The sequence below is a fragment of the Pteropus medius genome, unplaced genomic scaffold, assembly GCF_902729225.1.
Source record: "Pteropus medius unplaced genomic scaffold, Ma_sr-lr_union100, whole genome shotgun sequence".
In the NCBI taxonomy this organism is placed as follows: domain Eukaryota; kingdom Metazoa; phylum Chordata; class Mammalia; order Chiroptera; family Pteropodidae; genus Pteropus; species Pteropus medius.
The window spans coordinates 10,420,025-10,443,084 of NW_024344371.1; the positions used below are offsets into that span (position 1 = coordinate 10,420,025).

The 23,060-nt window shown below is 38.5% G+C and overlaps 1 protein-coding gene across 1 annotated transcript; it reads right to left on the minus strand.

The window, feature by feature from the left end:
- Window positions 1–1,608: 1,608 nt before the first annotated feature.
- Window positions 1,609–20,363, minus strand: SPTSSA (serine palmitoyltransferase small subunit A). The gene is made up of 2 exons (XM_039870521.1): window positions 20,132–20,363; window positions 1,609–2,968 (listed from the first exon to the last, which is right to left on the minus strand). Exons 1-2 carry the CDS (start codon window positions 20,346–20,348, stop codon window positions 2,865–2,867), a joined length of 321 nt encoding a protein of 106 aa, XP_039726455.1. The 5' UTR covers window positions 20,349–20,363; the 3' UTR covers window positions 1,609–2,864.
- Window positions 20,364–23,060: the final 2,697 nt, after the last annotated feature.

Below are 23,060 nucleotides of genomic sequence, written 5' to 3' on the forward strand. Positions count from 1 at the left end.
CTCTGAAAAGATCCCCATCATACTCAGAGGGGTGTGTATTGGGTCTCTCAATCATCTTTTTCCTTAATGAAACTGAAATTAGGGTAGAAGAGGAGAGAGAAGGGGACACAAAGGGGGAGAGCAGCTCTAAACCAATATGCAAGGTTTTGTATTCAATGTGTCAGTGGCCACTCATCTCAGGGTTCACCCTAATAAGCTTCAAATGTTTTCAGACCACCCAAAGGTCTGTATGAAGCAACACGTCCCTCACTGCTGACACCATTTATTTCCTTTGGGGGATTCTTTGGCTTAGCAGCCACAGTCACTTTATCTTTAGAGCTGTCCCATTATCATGATTCCTACTTCCACCTGCCCAGGGGAGAGTAAACAACTAAGGCACCATTTAGTTAGGCAGCTTGTTTCAATCCTACCTCTCACGGCTCAGCCTCTAATCATTAATTAACAAGTAGGATACTGGGGAGTCCTTATTCCCCTAACCAACCCAATACCTGGGCAAGAGCACTTACTATTGGATACCAGCGAGTTGTCTCATCTCTCAATCTGGACTTGGGGGTCTTTATCCTTCATGTTCCAGCAGACCATGTCTCTGTCAGCATCCCAACCTCATCATCAAAACTGTCCATAACTGTGGAGGGTCTGAGACTTTACCCTACTTGCAAGCTAACAAGTTAGTCTGGCACAGCTTTGTGGATGCTAGAAGACAAGAGATTCCAGGGTCAGACACAAAGGACTTTATTACTCACAGCAATATTCAAAGTATCATTTTCTTGTTCTGGTCCCCAGCCCCAATTCCCACAGGACAATGCAAAGAAGGCCAAGTGGTATTAATACATGAAGAGGATTGAGTTACAGGAAAGGAACCATGAGCATAGAACCCAAATTTTCATTAGAGCCCTTAGCTCCAGAAAGAGACTATCCTGCAAGACTCTAAGCAAACCTGCTCTTCGTTCTTGGGCGGGGCACTATCTCTTCTCTATATTCTCTATCATACGAACACCCTTGGAAAATACTCCAGAATAAAATGAGTCAGTACTTCTGCTTGCAAGACATACAGAAACTAAGAGGCCCATAGAGAATTGTCTAATATCCTCTTGTAAACAGATAAAGTGGAATGATCTCCCCATTTGTTCTTTACTAACAAAGAGGCACACTTAAATCGGTTGGTGAGAATATGCTTCCCTGATTTATTTCACATTTATGTATTATTTTTCTTGAGATAGTATGAATACAGCTCAGACTAACCATATCCAACTACTTTTAACTACTTAAAAATTAAATAATTACATATTAACCTCACCTTCCCTAAGAGTGGTAATATAAACTGACTGTTTAAAAATACCAAATTTTTATATATTACTCATTACCTCTAGACTAGAAAATACAAGTCTAGTCCTTAAAATTTAGGAATAAAAATACTTACATCTTTTAAAAATAACAAAACTTATTCTGGAGAGCATATTATGTTTGGCTTTTTAAATTAGCAATGCTTTTACGTTGAGACATGTTAAAATATACTTACTGCTTATCTGTCCACAGCAATCGACTAAAAAACACAAATACTAGATCAATATTTAACCACTAAGGAAAAAAATATACTACTACACCAGCTGATTTTTCTCTTTGAATTTAATGAATTTACATCAAAAAATTAGGTAGTCATTTTACATGTAAGGAATAAAAATATTTTAAAAAAACAATACAAAGAGCGAAAGAATTTTAACCAAGTTTACATTTCTTTTTGCTAGTTTTTAACAATTCATCTCATCATATCTTACTGCAAATGCATCTGCAGCACAATCATGAAACTAAACATAAGGAAATATGTTGTTAATAATGACCCTCTGAGGAAACCGATTTGTTTTCTATTAAAAACTCTATGGTAATTCTAAGCATTACACAATAATGCTACTTAACCACCTTTCATCACAAGAATCATCACCAAAGTTTTCTGGAAATGAGTCCATATGAAAATTAAATGTTTAAAATGTAACCATATATCATGAATACTTCAGACTTTCCATGGTACCATTGTCTTCTAAAGCAGCGTTGCCATGATTTCATATTTCATTAAGTAAAAGGCCATATTTTGCCTGACCATTACCCTATTATCCTATTTTGGGAAATATTTAATGAAATTATATAGTCCTTTGTTATTTTGATAAACATGCTTTAATAAACATCTTGATAAATATAAAAAAAATTAAATATTTAAAAGGTGAAATGTCCCTTATTTTTAATTTTAACAAGATCTTCCTTTTTCATTGTTAAGAAACACTAAAATAGTCTTAAAGCAGAAGCTGTTAGTCTAGATGGCTAAAACTGTACTCCTGAGTTCAAACTTACAGATAAGTCTTTTGTAAATAGTTCTCAATAAAATATCCTCCCTCCCAATCCCCCTGCCCAATTCTTACAAAACTTTGGTCAAGAGTAGAAATATATCCAGGCTGACATATATGCCATACAACAGCAAGAACAGTAAAGCCCAACTAATGACTTTGGGTCTTAGAAATAGAAGGCAATTAATTAAAATGTACTCAAAGTTAGTTATATTAAGAAAAGCTTTCAGAGGGTAATATTTAAACAGTCACAAAGGTTAAGAAAATACTGATATCAAAGTACAAATGACTACAATGTTAAAATAGACAAAAACTACTATACAAGAGCCTCTTTTAAAATTAAAAATAAAGAACACAACACATGAGTCAGGATTATTTTCCTGTTCTACTCATGAATTTTGGTCTTTATATTCACAGGGTTGGTTATGTTGACATCTAGTAGAGTTTCTTATGACATCTGATGAAGTCTCATTCCAACTTCAGAGGGTGGTTCTTCCCTAAGGAAACTTGATTCTGGACACATCTTGGTCACTGTACAATTTCAAAGTAGTGCAGTATCGCCATGATGTGCTGAGGCATGAAGACATATCCTGTGTACAGTGCCATTCCCACGATGGAAACCAGCATAGAATCTGAGTTGTAGCTAAGGAAAATTATTTTTATTAACTTATTCAAAGTTAAATCCTAACATTTTTTTCAACAATTTTTATGTTGAAGTACCCATTCACTTGGTGCTTTCACATATACATTAAGTAGTTATAAAGAATAACTATAGCCACTAACATTAACTGTGCCTGGCACCACTCTAAGTTTTTTTAAGCTCATTTTATCTTCACCATCACCTTATAACAGGGGACCCCAATGCCCAGGCCGCGGACAAGTACCTGTTAGGAACCGGGCCATACAGCAGAAGGTGAGCAGCAGGCCAGCAAGCGAAGTTTCATGCTATTTGCAGCACTCTCCAGCACTAGCATCACCACCTCAGCTCCACCTCAGATCATCAGGCATTAGATTCTCATAGGAGCACCGGTCCCTGGTACCAAAAAGGTTGGGGACCACTGCCTTACAAGGTAGTTACTGTTATTCTCCCTATTATATTTCAAAGCATCAGACTGCTTAAAATCAAGCACAGAAAGAGACACCGTTCAACCTAAAACACAGAAATATATAAAAATAAAATTCTGTTTAATGACTATAGAAGGTCTACCAACTTAAATAATAAGAATGTATGACCCAGGAATTTTAGATTTAGACTAGAATATGGCTAAAACCGTTGGCTTTGGAGCCAAAGCTAAAATCAATCATACGGTAGTGACATATAAACTGACAGCACTTGCTATTAAACATTTATCATTATCACTGAATTTTGCAACATTATATAAAAGTCATCTTCATAACCTAAACAATAAACATTCTGTACAGTGTCCCTTCTCATTCCAAAAGGAACTGAAACAGTATATATACAAATCAACAAGGGCCACACAAAATACTGCTAGCAAAAATTATGTAAAATCTAAGAGCTTTTCACTATGTAGTCATGTGCCCATGCTAAGAGGAATAACTGCTTCTGAACTGGAACCACCTTTTATTCATTCATTCATTCATACACTCTTATTCTCTTTCTCTCTCTCCCTTCTGGCCCCTCCCTCCTGCCTTTCATCTTTCAGCTCTATATACTAACAGTTAGTTATATAATACTTCACATTCTTTTATAAGATAGGGTTTATATAAACAACGTGCTTACTACAAACTAATATTTGTATAACAGTTCAGTTGACAAACCTCTTTTATATATTATCTTGCTTGACCCTTACAGATTTCCTGTGAAATGTTTACTGAGTATTACTACTCAGAGGTTGACAAAATATTGAGTGACTTGTCCACGGCCATACAAAAAGCTGTCTTTAGGGTTGGAGAGCAAACCAAAGCTACCTGACTCAAACTCTAAATTCATTCTCCTCATCCAGCAAACATTTGTAAAAATTCTCCCATAATCATTTTTCTTTTAATTTCCTTTTTAGCCTCCCTTAATACAGTTCTTCCTTAAACTACCATCATCTACTTACCACTTAATTTCTTCCTTTAAAAAAGTACATACTAGTTGCTTCCATATCATTCATTGCTCACAACCCATACAAATGTCTGACTTCTAACCCTCCAGATTATAACCACTGCTCTCAGGTCACCAATGACCTCCTATCAAACTCAATGGCTATTTGAATTGATGCTATTTTAGTTTTCCTTCCAAAACTCATTCCACCCCGGGCTAAGGTACTCACTAGGGCTCTCTTCTCTTCTATCTCACCATATTCCAGTTTCACTGGCTCTTTTTCCCTGTCTGGCCCTTATGTGAATTTTGTGCTTTTCTCTCAAACATCCACTCTATCCCTCCTCCTACTATAGCAGCCTAGCCTATCCCATCTCCACGGAGAAACCCTAATTGATCTTAACCTTAATTAGTAAACCCTTCTCTTTGTAACAATGCCCACCCCCAAAACTGATCAACCAGCTCAAGATTTAGGACTTCTGCAAGGAATTCAGAAATGCAGATTTTTCTCTCTCCACCTAGAATATGCGATTTGCTGATGGACTCCTGGAATCACTGGCATCATTTTGCCTCCATAAGGAAAGCAAGACTCAGAACAAAGCTGACTCATAAAGGTGATGGAACAAAAATAATTGCAGAAAAATGGAGCCAGAACCCTGATCAAGCCACTCTGAAGCCCACCCTACCACTCGATTTTCTGATACATAAACCAATAAATTCCTCTCGCTCTTAAACCCAGTTTGAGTCAGATTTTCTTTGTTACTTGCAGCTGAAAGCATTCTAAATATAAAAATGGAGTTCCTAGTGTTGTCTTGAGCCCTATACTCATAATGTAAACAATCACCTTTATGTTGTTGACCTGACCCCACCTTCCATATTGCAAATATTTCCTTTGACTGATGGAACATTTCCACCTGTGACATTCCATAAGGTACCTTGAATTCAACCGAGCCAAAATTGAACTCATTAATTTTCTCCAAAACTACTTCTTCCTATTAGTCCTATTTTTTCAACTACTTAAAAATAGTTGATATAAACTATTTGATGTAACTATACTATTTGCCTAGTAATCCAATCTAGAAACTTCTTTGATTCCTTCTCCCCACATTCAAATTATCTAAGACTTCTTGATTCTTCCCAATCCCTACAAAGGACTCTTACATCTCATGTCCCGCTACCCTAATTAATGACAAACGACTGAGGTATTTATCATTCCTTCCTTAATCATGTAATAGCTCCCATTTTAGGCCTCTAGCCCCTTCCCATGCCACTCTTTACTAGAATGATCCTTTCAAAATGCATTAGGCTTCCCAATGCCCATAGGATAGCATTTGAAATTCTAAGCCAAGCATCTATTCTAGTCCAAAGTACCTGTCTTAGCTTGCAGTCCATAGAAGTAGACAGGAATTGAGAGAGTGGGACAGGGGTTCTTCTCTAAGTTACACTTCAGGGAGTTTTATCAGAAGGGAAATGGGTAGAGCAGGAAAAGGTAAGCAGGTTCAGGGGCTCAGCTCCCAAGGCTGCTCTAGAGCATGAACTGTACCACAGAGTTGCTTTTAGGCAAGAGGACTGACCTTTTGCATCCCTTTATCCATCAACCATTGACTGCAGGATGTGGTGAGGGAAAAACCACCTGAGTAAGACAGCTGCCTTGGCTGAGGGCAATACTCTGGGGAAGAGAGAGGGCAGCTAGATGGCATTAGCAGACAACACTCAAAGCAGCTGGGGGATCGACGTAGGGACCAAGAGCATGTGCTATGCTACTTTTCCACTGTAGTCCAACACTCCAAATCATCCCAACACCATCCTACTCAGAGCCATATTACATGAGTCTTAGAAAATAATGTTCTATATTTTCATACTGCTTTGCCTTTTCCTATGGTTTAATAACAATATGAGTAAGAACAGTTAACAGAAGCTTTGATTTTGTGAATGTCTAGCTTGTGCCCAGCAGTTAGGCACTTCAGCAAATTCAAGTAAGATCCCCAGCATCAGAGTAAACAATGGAGCCAATTCCAAACCAAATCAGCTAACTCCAAAAATCTGTGTTCTTAACCACCATACTATCATACCTTCCTATATATGAAAAGCCCTATTCTCCCTAGTAAAATCTAATCCTTCTTAGAGCTCAGTTATCTCCTCTTGTGTAAGGCTTTTCCTAGCACTCATTTTTCCCATTCTTACCCCAACCTCCTGGCAGTATTATGCCCTACTGCTCATAAAGCTCTTTATTCATACAATACAGCACTTATCACCTGGCATTACCTATTTGTAGATTTATTTATCTCTTCCAGATTATCAACCCCTTGAACACAGGAACAGTGTCTTATTATTTTTGTATCTCTGACATCTCACATAACACATAATAATATTTGATGAATGAATGGCTCAAGAAACATTATTTGACTCTAGATTCACTTTGGTGCTTTCTATGTATTCCACTCATTATTGTGACTGACAAAATTTATAGTGACTACAAAAAAGAAAAATCCATTTCTAAGCAATATTTTTTTAGACTGTTTTCTGGTTTTTTTAAGTTTTTATGTAATTATTATAAATGTATACACCAAGCAAATGAAATTATATAGTAACAATCTTCAGGTCCTTGGTTCAAATTCAATTCAAGTAAGAAGTGACTACTAAAACAACCATGTGATCGATTATATTATACACTCTTTGTGGTTCTATAATGCTCCACTTTAGTATGGAGAATATATCAGTTAAGGAACATGCATGAATTAGCTTAACAGAGATTACCCCACTGTAAGAATCTAAAACTTATGCTCAATTTTGTGAACACGATATTGTCCAACTTTTAAGTTTTAATATGCATATAAAACCATGATGTAAGTGAAACAAGAACTCATCTAAACTGATTAAAATACAAGATTTTTTGCCTGATTAAAATACAAGATATTAGAGTTTGTGACTTTATATAGCACTATGTTATGATGCAAACATGTGGAGTAAAAGTAGTAAGTGGTAATTATATATGCTAAATTCAGGTCAGTGGTTACTTGGTGGGTGAAACAGGGAGAGGAAGAAGGGAGAAGCAACTGAGAAGAGGCATAAAGGGAGCTTCAAATGCATAAGGAATGTTTTTCTCCAGTTAGTTGGTAGTACATGCACATTCGTTACATTCTTCTTTGTGGGGTTTTTGTATGTCTGAATAGTCAGTAACTTTTTTCAATAAGCAAGAACTATAAGAGAAAATGGAACTACATATAGTACTAGACTAAAAACTGTTTTGTGCAAAATACCTTCCTCCTTTACAAAGTTTGGGTTAGGCATCACTGAATCTAATTTGTTACTAGGAAATAAATAGAAAATCTTAGCTCCCAGAAATAAACAACTTTCAATTTGGGCCAAGAAAAAGAGAAAATGATTTATAAGCTGCTTGGGAGGGGGGAAAAAAAAAAACCTAACCTTTTACCCAGAGCCACTTATATATTTAACTTTTATCCTATGTCCCCCCCAAAAAAGTTCCTATATTCTGATTCCAGTTCTCCTAAATTTCCAGAATCACAAATAAACTTCTAAAAGTAAATTTTCTATACTATTAAATTTCAAAATTATTACCCAAAATTATCTTAAAGCTCTCAACCACAAGAGAATATTTAAAACTGATTTAACTATACACTGACACACTAAGTGAACAAGTAGACAATGGGACCATGAGGAACTTCCACTACCCTAAAAATCACCTTGCAAAGAAGGCACCTTTTATAAGTAGCTTTCTACATATGCAATTTAAGCAATATAGTGGAAATAGCTCCAATGTACTGAGTCGAATATTCCGATATTATGCTTGACATCATTTACAATCGTATAGTTTTATTGACATTGCTAGGCATTGGTTTTATTGTGGCAATTTCAAGGTTACGGAAGATGTCATGTTCATCTCCTTAGAAGTGTTCTCACAGAGATAAATATATACCATTTAGAGCAGGGGTCCCCAACCCGTGGGTACCGGTCCACGAACTGTTAGGAACTGGGCCACACAGCAGGAGGTGAGCGGCAGGCAAGCGAGCAAAGAAAGCTTCATCTGTTATTTGTAGCCACTCCACAGCACTAGCATCACCACCTCAGCTCTACTTCAGATCATCAGGCATGAGATTCTCATAGAAGCACTGGTCCCTGGTGCTACAGAGGTTCAGGACCACTGATTTAGAGTATACCAGCTATAATTTGCTATCTGGTACTTGAGTGGATTTCTCAATCCATCACATTCTTTAACATACATATCAAAGTTTAAAGTATCTTTGACACACTGTAAAGTACAAGAAACAGATACTAGAAACACCACAGCACTGGAGGTGACCTAGGCTGGAGTTGTGACTCTGCCAATCCCTGCATGGGTCAAAACTCTGATCACCATTCTCCTTATCTATAAAAGAGAATGAACGTCACCCATCTTTCTGAATTGATGTGATAATTTGTAGTCAAATCTATTCTGCAACAAACAGCAATATAATCCTTATTAAAACTATTGTTTGAGGGCTTGGGCATTTAACATCATGATTCAGATCAATGTTTGGGAACTGCCCAAAGTCACTCTATTACTAATTTGGTATTAATTTATAGTACAATCCTGAGACACACAAACTCTCTGGACTCAAGTTTCTCCATAAAATGGAGTTGCTTCTTGCATTAACATTTTAGGATCCTACTTGCTGAGGGCATTTAGAAACCACTTTTTAACCATCTTTACTGTTTCACACACACGCATAGAAAATAGGTAAGTAATCAATATTATATAATGCACATATATTGGAAGGTAACACACAAAATGATAATCTTTCTATTTGCCAAACTCTTATTGTTGTTTGTATAAGTATCAGTAGCTATACACAAATTAATCAGGTCTGTAAAAGAGGCTACATGATTCAAGAAACAGAATAAGTTATTGAAATAGATGATAAAACAAAAAAAACTCAAAAACTAAAGCATAGGGTTTTCTATTTTGTGTGTTTATAACTGTCTCTACCACTGAATTTTAAGTGCTTGAGAATGAGAGCACCTCGACTGAGCTGCTCCTTTGCTTCCATCTGTAGTGCACTGCTAGATAAAGCAGGCACTTCATAAATCATTCAAGAACTCAGCAGACACTGTGCCAGGATATGTGCAGGTGCTGAAGATAAATGTTCAAGGGCTGAATGAACAATCAGAGGTTATTTATAACCTGGACTTATAAATATTTTATGGGTTCAACAGATTTAAAAGTATACAGATGTGAAACCATATACCCGCAGGTCGTTTGCTGTTTCTTTAACAGGGATCCCCAACTGATCAGGAGCTGGGAAGTTCCCAGATAGGAAAAAACATTTTTATCCATACAAAGGTTGTCTCCAACCCTTTTCCCAGCAACAGCAACAAGAGCCTAATAACAAAGAGAGGAAATGCTTTAAAGTACAATAATCTAAAGAGAACAGTAACTAACATTTCTTGTCCCAACCAATAACTCTGCATGCACTATCACCACATACCTTAGTAACCTAATTCGCAAAACTCTGGAGAAATCAAAAGTAGTTTCTCATTGGGAAAAGGCCAGGGACCTTTGGTCCAGTGGGTATGAATGATACCTCTTCAATGCTTTAAGTTTCTGATTGCACTGGTCACATCAAAAAATAAAGCTAAAATATCATCTAAAACAATCCAACCTTCTATTAGTCAAACTTTTTTTTTTAATCAATTCTAAAATGCTACTTTTATGCTTAGAAATACTCAAAAGTTTTGATAAATCTAATTTAAGAAACCATCTCACTGAAAATAAAAATAAAGGATTTGACAAAGTATTACCATAGGCTGTTTGGAGAAAAAAATCAAAGCCCTAAGTAAAAGCAGTCATCAGCTACCAAATGAAGCTCCAAAAAGGAAATCTTCCTTATTACTGTGGGTGTTTTCCCTTGCCCTTTAAAGCCTAGAGATCACCACCAAGAGAAATGTTAAGAAAGTTTATTTTTACTAAACATATTAACTAAACATATTAACATATTTACTAAACATATTGATACTTTTCTAGTTGCCTTAAAATGAAAGTAAGTGGAAGATACACTGTTCCAATCCTGTGTGTGTTAGCCAATTTGATATTCTTGGGTCATACTAAAGGATATCACATCAACATGAGAAGTAATGTTTAGCAAGCAAAATCCACTCTCTAGGCTTTGTGTAGTGTTGACTACCTAAGTTTGGAAACTGATTTTAGAAACTACAGCTTGATGACAAGCTCTTTAAAAACTAAACAAAAAAGAATGCTGCTGTACCCAGCAATAACGATGTTCAACTCTGAACTAAAATCCTGGAAAAGGTTTGTAGCTCTGAGCCCAGCGATACCAAAACTATGCATCACTGTACACCTTTACAATTAGACCTTCTATTAAATTCATGAAGATTTGAAGTCTTAGGATCAGGAAGGAAAAATTCCCAGTCTGCTCTTAAATATAATCTATTCTGCTACAATACATTTCTGGAACATTAGTTAGTTCAACATGACTAGCATAGCACAAGAGCTACATCGTTTCATTGAGATTTTTCACAAGTCAGAGGAGCCAAATTAGTGGGAAAAGAATTATAAACTTCAGCATGAAACATCCCTCAGCTCAGCTGCTGCACAAGTTGAGTCCTTTTAGCTCCACTTTAAGAAAATTTAAAATTAGCATCTGCACGTGGGCTCTCTATCGGGAAAACTGCACCTAAAGGCTAGCACAGCTCTCTGCTAGTGACAGGTTGCACTGCCACCTGCGCCTCCTCAATGGCAGCCCACACCATCTACATTACTTCAGCATTTGCAGTCAATTCTGCCCATGCATTTTTAGTATCCCCTGGGGCAGCCTCCAGCCTACCTGCCTGGCTATCCAAGTCATACCTCAAGATACCAATTATTGTTTTTGTTAGTGCCTGCTTACTAAATTGCACAGATTTTGAGTGGTCTGCTCCAATGCTATTTTCCTATAAACCCTTTGTTGGGGGGATTTTTCAGGAACACATATAAGACACGATGGCTGAAATTTCTATGTTAGTAATTCCATTTTTCATTATTGATCATAAATACTATCTATCATTCCATAACTTTTTTAAGCTTCCAATTTATAAAAAATATATATATACTCTATTAAGTAGATCTTCTGGAATGCATAGTTTTAATTATTAAATTTGAGCATTAGGTTTTTTTTTAAAACAAAAGAATTTATCCTTGTTCCTAAATACCCTAAATGTTACAACACTCAAAGCCTGAGGGGATGGGTCACAAGTCCTTAAGAATATGAAGCAGTGGAAATAGGATCCATAGTCACCTTTTCTCACGAATCACGGGTGTCATAAGCTGAAACACTGTAAAACATCTACGTGTGCTCTGTCCCCACTGCCATCAACCTCCCATGACTTTTTCTGCCTGTCCTGATACACACCACCTGGTGTAGTATGGTTTTCTTCATTTCCCACCTTTCCCAAAAGCTTCTAAAGAAAAAGTTATAGTATCCTAAGAAGTACAGATTAGGGACATTCTAACATTCTCACGTAGCCAGCCAAATATCAAGGCAGTGCAAAACATGCTAGAGCTGTCTTAAAACCAAAGCACAGGAGCCCTGCAGGTACAAGAAGACTTTCCGAAAGATTAGGATCCATTAAAGGGAATCAGTTTACAGATCTTCGGCTTCCACTGTACTCTTTCCTAAAGGGGATCTGAGAATTGTCATGATCTGTTAGTTGTCCTTCCCATCCTCCCTTGCCATTTCACTTCTCCCACTTTACTTCCTGAATTTAACAGTTATGCATTCCCTGAGGGTATAAAATAACATCTAGAACCACAAACAAAGGAATAATAACTTGGGTTGTACCTTATTTCATCCAGGTAACAAAGTCCTGGCACATCTCCAAGCCTCACCTATCTATCCAATAATCTGAATTCAAAAGTGAACCACCTTTCCAACCTGGGCCCAGCAGAATGGCTCCCACAAAGAAGGATGGCAAGAAGGGCCATTCTGCCATCAGTGTGACAGTGACCAGAGAATACACTGTTAACATTCACAAGCACACCCACTGAATGGGCTTCCAGAAGTGTGCCCCTCAGACGTGCAGAGATCTGGAAATTTGTCATGAAGGAGATGGGAACTCCAGATGTGCCCAATGACACCAGTTTCAACAAAGCCACTTGGGCCAAAGGAATAAGAAATGTCCCATATGTATCCATGTACAGTCATCCAGAAAGCGTAATTAGGATAAAGATTCACCAAACGAGCTCTACAAGCTGGTTGTCACCACTTTCAAAATTCTACAGATAGTCAATGTGAATGAGAACTAATAACCACTGTCAAAAAGTTATAAAACCACAAAAAAAAAAGTGAGATAAGAGTGAAGGTGTTTACATAATTCATATTTATTTGAACAGAAAAATGGCACTGAGCTTTTTCTGATAGAAATTAAGGCTAATTTTGCCTACTTGTCTTCACATTGAGGACAGGCTTTGTCAATTAGGTTATGTAATGAACATTTTCTATGCATCGTGTAAAAAAATATATATTTTTAAGGTCTTAACAAAAATATACAATAAAATATATATATGAAAAGAAACTGAATCCTTTTGTAAATCTCCAAACTTACTATGAAAGACTTTAAATGTCCACTAAATAAGCAATAGGATACATAGTTATGTTCTTTTTTGTTCTTTGAGGAGCTACACAAATGAGAAGTCTGAATAGCACTGGGCTGGAGGATTGGAAGTATTAATTTATCAATTACAATTATTCCCACCTCTGCTTTCTCCATTTAGTCCTTCCTGGTAATGGAAAGCTGCATTCATTTCTCTGAAAAGATCAAAAGGAAATGGCATAAAATAAAAAATACTAAAGACTGTTAGGAAGAAATTTATTTTCTACATACGTCTGAAGGTAGTGCAAAATGTTCAGGTTATTTCAAGGTTATTCTGAAATCACATTTTGTTTTAAAGTACCTTGAGAAAATCTTTCTAAAAGGCATTATGGTTATTTACTAAGAATATTTTCCTAGAAGTAACCTTCTCTGATATTAAATATTGTGCCGAATCCTCAAATCACATGCTGATTTTTACTGGAAATCTATTTAAAGTGTCAGATAATTCTTTAAAAAAAAAAAAAAAGCTCATTAAGAAAAAAGTTCTAGTAAAAGATTCCGGTGAATTGGGGTTTTAATAATTCCCTTTACTGAATAGCTCAGAAGAAGCTCTGCCAAAGATGGAGTCAGACAGTAATCTAAAGGTCCCCACTGGCCAAAATATAGTGTTTTTCTTGGTCAATTTTGTTTTATTTGTTGTGTTTTATTTACAAAATATGCCTTATATAAAAATATATAAAAATGAGAGATATTAAACTGTAGGGAAACATATCAATCATTATAAGTACCTTCCACAGAAGCATGGCAAAATGTATTTCTCAAATACTTCTCTATTGGCTTATAAAAACTGATTTCACCAAACCAGGTACTATTAAACAGCAACTATTAAGAGTATTTTCCAGCTTTGCATATTGGCAGTATCATAGTCAATGAGGTTTATCTGAGGCACGATTATTGCTAAGAGTATTTTCCAGGAATTCACAGAATATCTCAGAAATGCACAAGAAACTGCTGACACTGATTGCCTCAAGGTGGCTGGGTGGGGTAGAGATGGAAAGAAAAATTTCACCATCTACATTTGCACCTTTTGAGTTTTGAACCACAAGGATGTATATAATCTATTTATTTATAATTTAAGAATTCACATTTTCTAAACTCTCAAATACTTTAGTATATTGAAATACAAAGAAAAATGCTTCTCAATTCTAGCTGTAAGCATGTGATACAGCAAAAATCTCAGAAGATAAATTAACTTAGCTGCTACTGAAAAAAACATACAGCTTAAAATGTTTAATACTCTTTATTTTCATTATCTTTCAAAGCCTATCTCAATCCAAAACACCTACCTTTGCTTCTATCCTTGCCTCCTCTCACCACCTTTAATCTGTTCCAAACCCTACAACCAAGTAAATCTTTTCAAACTTAAAGTCAAATTGATCACTACTCTCTCAAAACCTTCCAAGAGTGCCCTTTATCGCCAAGATTAAAAACCAAACTTCTTACAATGACCTCCAGAACTTCTAACGACTCTGACCTCACTGTCTACTGCTCCTCTCCATGCTCACTTGGCTCTAGACAGACTTGCCTCAGCGATGGCCTTCACATATGCCAAAGACTCAGAGACTTTGCACTGGCTGTTCCCTCTGCCAGCTCTGTTCTTCCCTCAGATTCTAACCTGCTAACTCCCTCCTCCTCTATGTTAGTACTCAGATATCCTTTCTCAATTAAGCCTCTCCTGATATCCTCTCTAAAAACAGCAACTCCTTCCCATTTGCATATTTATTATCCCCCTAACATACTTTTGTTTTCCATAATGCTTACCACCTAACATACTACATAATTCACTTACTATAAAAGTTCTGTGAGGACAGAGATCTTTGTCTCATATACTCACTGATGTGTCTGTCATAAGCACCTATGCTGACCTAAGTATGCTGAATTAATTTTTAAAAACCTGCTTTTTCAATTTTACTTCCTTCCTATTCTGCCTTATGAAATCTCTGATCCGGCCAGTCAGCTGACATACTCTTTATTCCAGCACAACTCTGCACCCCATTCCACACCTTCTTTCAATGTGAGAAAAACTAAACAAAATACCCAAATACCTCCCTGAAAATGTTCTGAGCACTCCGGTCCACCATGCTCTTCCTGCCCTGCTTTCCAGAGCACTTGCTGCCCAGCTCCCTGATCTGAACTGACTTGGAGAATCTATCTGAGAATATGTGTATATATGAATTTTTCCTAAAACTTGGCTCTAATTTCTTTGAAGGAAGAAGTGAAATCCACCTTCTTGGACACTTACTAAAGAACTCAGTACATTATAAAAGAGAAAAAAAATGGTCCCTAATTGTATTTTTTTCATTCGAAATGAAAGAGCTTTGAGACATGGGGAAAATAAATGTATATTCTTATGGCTCATTTTCCTATTTTATTAAATATTAAAATGTCAGTATATGCGGTGACAGAAAGAAATCTAACTATGGGAGGTGAACACAGTGTAAATATATATATGCCTTACTGTTAAAATGTACAGCTGAAACTTATTGGATTTCGTTAACCAATGTCACCATAAATAGATAAAATTTTAAAAATAGTAAAAAGTAAAAAATGTGAGAAAATTGTTACTAGATTTGAATGACTCCACCTAAAATATGAGGTACTTTCTTTCATCTCCTGAACCCTCACTACAACATATAGGAGACCCCACAGAATCTGACCTCCTTTCCTGCTGCTCACAACCCCTTCACTCAGCCCCAGCCACACAGTCCTTCTGAATCTCTGAAACATGCCAGACATGCTGGTGCCCTGAGGCACTGGTACTTACTTAACTTATGATTCCTTCTGCCTGCAATGCTCATTCTCTGGAATTCTTGCCCTGCTTAAATCTTTCTAAATGTCCCCTTCCTGACCAATCAAGCAAAAATTAAAGAATACTCCCTCTTCCTTATTTCCTAGCCTCTTCTGTTCTATTTTTCTCCAAAACAGCTATAACAATCTAATCATTTATTTTTTTTTACTTATTTATCTAGTGGCATTAGAATAAATATTTATATCTGTTCTACTCGCAGTTATAAGCCCACTATCTAGAATAGTTATCTGGCAATTAGAAAGTATGTAATACTTTTGGAATACAGAATTGAGCAAATGTATACATAATACAAGAAGAGTACACAGAACAATGCAAATGTTTAACATCTCCGAAATAAATCAAAGAAGTTCTTTAAATCTATAGCATCATCTACTTTTTTAAATTTGAATTCTCTCCAAGAACTGAATTCTGTTCATCAAAAACAGCCAAGCTCCAAAGCTACAATTAAAGTGGTTTAAAATAAAGTCTCTTTCACCATTCCCAAATACTTACGCAATTGCTTTGAAATGACACATCACTATATAAAGGAATGTTTCTCAAGCAATATTTGTGCGCCCAGCACTATGATTTAAAAAACTCTTTAAGAAACATGGACTGTCTTTCAGGGGGAATCTAATTCCTAACATAACCCCAAAACTGCCCACTTTTGTTTAAAATGAATACAAGTATAAAATGCATGGAAACATAAGAAGTGGTAGAGAGATGGCAAATAATAACCCAGTGATTACAGAAAAAACCTGATTAAATTTAAAATTTTAAAAAGCAAGGCTAAAATGACTTATGTTCCAAATTATTTTCACAAAGTATTTTAATTTTTCCACCTACCTTCAACAGCATGGTTACAATGTTATTCAATGAGGCACTACAGGGAGTGTCTCACTGGTTCCAAACACTGTCTTGGTTACAAAACCTGATCTTTTCCTTTAGCTGGGATGGCTGCCAATAGGGAAAGGGGGCTTTTAAAACATGTGAAAAACCTCTCCTCAACCCAGAGGTCAATGGTTCTCAGTCTGCACACGTCTCCTTCTATAGTATTCATTGTAATACAACTTAGCACTTGTATGATTCATTTTACTGTTACCTTCTATCTTAATGCAGGTGTCATGCTGCATTTTTTTTTTGGTAAGATAGAAACCACGTCTGTACATGAAGAAAGTTTAAACACTGATTGACAAATCAAAAACTAATTATCATTTCAAGTGTGGTATCAGAAGACAAATAAGAAAAAATTTAGGATGCAGGTCCTAGCATGAAAGGATTTACAAAATGAATTTACAAATGTTATTGTTTCAAGAACTATTTACAATGTGTCTGACTTGACACGGATGCATTTAAAAAATATTTTAAATTATTTTTTGTTAATCACAATATTCTTACTTAGATAACTTCAAAAACCCTCATTTTCAATTGTGATTGACCTTTATTAATTCACTTCCAGCTATCTGGGAAGAAAGAGAGAAGCAAATTCAGATGTCAAGGATGCCCCCTAGAAAGTATACAGAAAAAGTTATAGCTAACTGTTTTCCCTAAAATAGGGACAACTTCAAATTGTTAAAGGAGTTAGAGCAGTGAAATGTAAATTGATGCATTTACCTTCTTCTACAGTTCTTCTGTCCAGGACTTCTCAGAGACCATTTTTCAGATAGCCAGACAAATTTCTCTTAGATTTTAGGTTTCTGGCAGTGATGACTGTGTTCAATGTAATTTTTAAGACTGTCTCTTTCCGCAACTATGTAACTGGCTGCAAAACAGTTCTGGGTGAAGCTTATTAATTATTAATGAACTTATGAAATTCAAACGACTTCGCCATAATTAAGGCTGTCCATGAAGTAGGAAAAAAATCCAGCTTTCTCATTCAGTTCTTTCCTCCAAGCTAGAATGTGGATTCAATCTTAAATCAATGTTCCAAAGTATAGAATAATTAAATGTCTGACTTCAAAATAACTCTAGAAGTTGAGTCGGAATAATATAAATGCAACGGCTGGTAGTAATTTAAGATTGGCTTATGTCAAAGGATTGCATTTCTATCCTGGGCTAACTCAATAATGTAAACTTTGAAATAATTTTTAATCTTAGGTTTAAAAACCATAGGATTCTACAGTACCCAATGCTGGTTAGTTGCAGTTATCACTAGTTCTTTTAAAAATTGAAATTTCTTGGTCACATAATCCAATGAGAACTCAAAAGCTTCTAAGGCAAAAATCTACCGAGGCACTACATTTCATTTCATAATTTACTTCTCCATCCCAAAGAAAGCCATCGCCTAGGTATTTATGAGACACTATTACTACTGCAACATAATACTGAAAAACCATAATGCCACTGATGCTGTAGCATTTATCCACATGGCAACAAAAACTTTTAAGTGTAAAATACAGTACCCCCATGCACCGGGCATACATTCCGAGACCCCAGTGAATGCCTGAAACCACTGATAGTGCTGAACCTTATGTATACTGTTTTTTCCTGTACATATACAACTATGATAAAGTTTAATTTACAAATTAGGCACAGTAAGAGATTAACAACAATAACTCATAATAAAATATGACAAATATATAATATACTGTAATAAGTTAGGTGAATGTGGTGTCTGTCTCTGCCTCTCGCTCTCTCTCTCTTACACGGCTACTAAGTGGCAGGTAGTGTATACACCGAAGAGACTCTGGACAAAGGAATAGTTCACATCCCTAGTGGGGAAAATGGTATTTCATCATAACATGCAATTTAAAACTTATGAATTCTTTATTTCTGAAATTTTCCATTTAATATTCTTAAACCATGGTTGACCAGTAGTAACAAGCCATGCAAAGTGAAACCACAGATAAGGGTGACTACTGTAACAGACTCCGACAGTGGGCTCTATATTCAACTTCTGATTTAAAGAGTTTCAATTTAGCACATTGTTTGAAGTCCTTTTAAAGATGACTTTAACTGAGTCAAGAAGTATGTGCTCCTGTTATTTCCATATACATTTCAAGGATGACCTCATGAGCTCTAACCTATCATAGAATTTAGAATGAGACTAAACTGCAGCTACAAATGACTGGTGCTGGAAATCATAAAATATTTTACATTCAGACATTATACTCAGAATATGAGTTCTGGTTCTTAAATCCCTGGTTTGGAAAGAAATGCCAACAATAAGAAAAATAAATTTCCTTGTAGGCAGCTAAGAGTCCTCAAAACGGTTGAAACAAAACTCAGCTTTAAGTACAAGCTTATGCTAGTTCAATATAAATAAACACATGTATTAAGGCTTGAAATGAAATTACCTCAGTCACTCCACCAGAATGCAATTATGCATTCCCCAAGTTATTCTGAAGCTACTCCAAATTAAATCGAATTGAAAAGGAGAGGCCCTGTATGAAATGAGCATGCCCTGTGAAACAGTTGTTTCATAGCGGCCCCCAAGATAAATTTTAAAAAATGTTACATCTCATGATTAGTACTTACTCTGCAAGAATAATATTAAGGAATGTCAACATAGAGAGACAAACATTACAAGACTCCAGGAAGCTTATCCTCAGAACCTTGAGTTCTTGACGTTATGAAAGATGAGTTAAGATCCAGGCAAAAGGCTTAGCACAGTTGCTCGGCTCATAGTAAAGTCTCAACAGTCATTTAAGTATTTATTAGCTATCCACGAAAACAGTTTCAAACACTGTCTACAACTAATCACAAATTCCTTTTCAAGCTCTACTTCACAGACTGTGCAAACAGCAAATTAACGAATAAAACACACTTTTTAAACTACCCATCTTGAAGACCAAATAGTACAATAACAAACTGCTTCCAAAAACTGTATTAGGGCTGTCATGAACGCACATTCACCACCTGATTTTAAAAGCTGGAAACTGGTTAGCATTCCCATTCGGACCAGAGCTAGCTAAATCAGGGACAGTTAAAGGTCAAAGGCTTGCGAGTCGGAGCGGTTTGCTCCACTGACACGGTCCCTGCCTCCCACAGAACAGGGAGCTGAACCAAAGGCAGGCGCGGCCGAAGTGCAGGCGAGGACACGCCAGGTTAGGTATCGCCTTGGGGTAATTCTCCCAGTAATAAAGACGCTCCTACCTGGGGTCAGCCGACTCCCAGGCGACCTGGATCTCAAGAGAGGTCGCCAGCCCCCGCCTCCCCAACCGCGGGAGCGCGCCCCCGACCCCGGACGTCCCCCCGCGTGCCCGCCGCGCAGAGGCGAGTCCGCGCACGCGGTTCCGCGGGGCGTCCCCCGCCCCCCGCCGCCCAGGCCACGGCCCCCGCCCCGGCCCCGCGCCCGCGGCCCGGGCAGGATACTGAACACGGTCCGCTCCCAGGGCTCCAGCATGTAGAGAGCCGTGACCAGCAGGTACTGGTAGTAGAACCAGGACATCTGTTTCCAGGCCCGCGCCAGCGCCATGCCCGCCGCGTGCCTCCTGCGCTGCGGCCCAACGTCAGTCTGTCCGGCAGGCCTCCGGTTGGCGTCCCACAGCCCCCGGCCGCGAGGCCCGCCCGCCTGCCACCCCGCGCCCATTGGCCGCGCGGTCCGGCGCGTCACGGGGGGCACGCCCAGCCCCGCGGGTGCCCGAGCTGCGGGCCGCGAGCCCCGCCCGGCCGGTGCTCATTGGCCAGGCCGCGCCCTCGCGTCGTGCCCCTCCCCCGCTCCCGCCCCGGCCCCCGCCAGCGCCTCCCCGGGCCGCGCCCACGCGAGCCGGAGCACTGTCCCCGCGAGATCGCCGCCGCGCGCTGCGCGCCCCGCCCCGCCTCTCCGGCCGTTGGCGGGCGGGGCGTTGGCGCTGGCTGGGGTTCACCCGGTGCGGCCCAGAAACGCTCCTTGAGAAGGTGATTGTGGAATATACCAGTGATGCCTCGGGCTACCTCCTGGGCAGGAAGGTTGCAGGGGTTAACAGGGGCGTATTAGGTTCCTATCCTCGTGAATTTACGATCTAGCAAGGGAGACAGGTATTAATGACACGAATTCAAGTAAAGCCGTGATGGGCGCAGAGGAGGAGAATAAGGTGCTCAGAGAGGTTGGGGAGGCGAAAGTCACCTAGTCAGGGAGATTGGGAAAGGCGTCTCTGAAGTGATGCACACACTACCTCCTTCATCCCTCCCCTACCCGCACCTGCGCTCAGGTAAACACACAAAAATACACTTACATAGACCAACATACCCATGCACTCCTTAACGTAAAGACAAGAGAGATTACCACAAATAGGTCTATCTGTCTAGCTCTTTAAGTGGCTGCAGGTCAAAGCGGGGAGAAGGATGCTGATCTGGCAGGTTCTGCAGATGGCAGGCTGCTTGAGACCTGTCTGTGGGCCGATAACTCCTGGAGGTGCACTCTTGAATGTCCAGATTTTCTTACTGGCAAATGGACCAGCAACATTGCACTCACCTTCAGGAATGAGATGCATGATCAGCATGTGAAATGACACAACTAAATGGCCTGTTTAAATGTTTAAAAGATTTCTAGGTTAAATAGCCTACTGCTTAAACTTGAAAACTTCCACAGTTGATAATGTTTTATTTATTCATTTAAAAATATCAAGTGCTGTTCGTGAGCTAAACCTTGGAGATAGAAAGCCAGATAGACTAAGATCTGCCTTCATAAAGTACCCAGTCTAGTAGGGAAGAGAGGCAAATAAACTAATTACAGTGAGATGCGGTAAAAGGTATTTTTATGTTATATGTAGGATGCCACATAGCCCAGAGAAAATTGGATTGAGGTTGTAAAAGGCTTCTGGGAAATGGTGTTTAAACCGAATATTGAAGGAAAAGTAGAAATGTCAGAATGAATGGGGTTGGAGAGGAGAGGGTGGGACAGATGTTCCAAGTACAGGAGCATGAAGGCCTGATACATTTAAAGAGCTGAAAGAACTTCCTCATGGCTGAAGCAAAGAGAATGTATAGGCAGTAGCTAGAGATCAGGCTAGATAGTTAACAGGAACCATATCTCGAAGGACCTTGTATGAGGAGCTAAGGAATTTTTAACTTGATGTCCAGAAGTTAAGAGTCAATGGCTTAATAAGATTTACTTTTTGGACAATACTTAGGGGTAGGCAGTAGCCTGGGGGCTACTGAGAGAAAAGGGATCTAGTAGGAAACATTATAGAGGTAAACATGTCTAACCCACACTCACTTGGGGTCTACTTAACCCTTGAGAGATCCAAGTGCACTCAGCCCTCCCACTTTCGAATCTTACTGTTAGGCTTCTCTCTTTCACTGTTCCTCACTGAGCTATCTCTGTTCAGATATGTTCGGGCAAAGGCAAACTCTGTTCTTTTATCTTCAAGAACTTCAGGTGCCTCAGCACTTGGTGATACTCAGTTAAGTTTACCCAGGATTGGAAGCATAACCCACAGCTACCCTGCTGTCACTGGGCCAGCTCTCTTAGTGCCATTCCTACTATGCAGTCCTTCGCACTGTGCACAGCTCCCCAGTCCACTGCACCTCTTCGGAAGAGCAGCCCTGCCAAGCCAATCTGCATACTTCAGCTGCCCTGGGATTCTAGTAAACAAAAATCCATCTTGCTAGAGTTGACAACTGGGAAAAAGAGGATGGGATCTTGGATGGTGACAATATTCACAAAGAAGTTTGGCTGAAAAGATACGAATTATGTTAGGACAAGGCTAAGTCTGAGGTACCTGAGGGACATTTAAGGTATCCAGGGGACAGTTGGACACATGGGTCTAGAATTTATAAGAGAAGACTGCACAGGAGCTAGAGGCATGTGAATTTTCAATAAGCCCCTGGTAATTGAAGCCCTGATTACAGATGAGGTCACCCAAGGAAAGCACACAGAGAAGAGCAAAGTATAGAATAAACCCAAGGGACTCTGGCATTGAGAGGATGAAAGTCCAAAGGGAACCAATAAAAGGCACTCAGAAGGAACTGAGATTTGATAGCAAAGAGGAGAGATGTATGGGAGAAGCCCAGGGAGGAAGGGGTGGCCAACAAATCACATAGCTCAGGAAGAACAAGCAAAAGGAGGAAGGGAAGTGCCAATGTGTCTTGTCCACTTGGGGCTCAAGTGATGATTCATTCATTGTGGAGTGATAAGGGCAGAAATTCGATTCAAGGAGGGGTGGAAAGTAAAACTAGCTAATCAAATTTATCTTTACAGAAAGCTTGACTTTGAAGGGAAAGAAATGGTATGGTAGGAGGAGTTTTTGTGTAGTTTGATTTTCAGATGGGAAAGATATGAGCAAGTTTATGGGCTTAGAGTAAAGATACAGGTGATGAT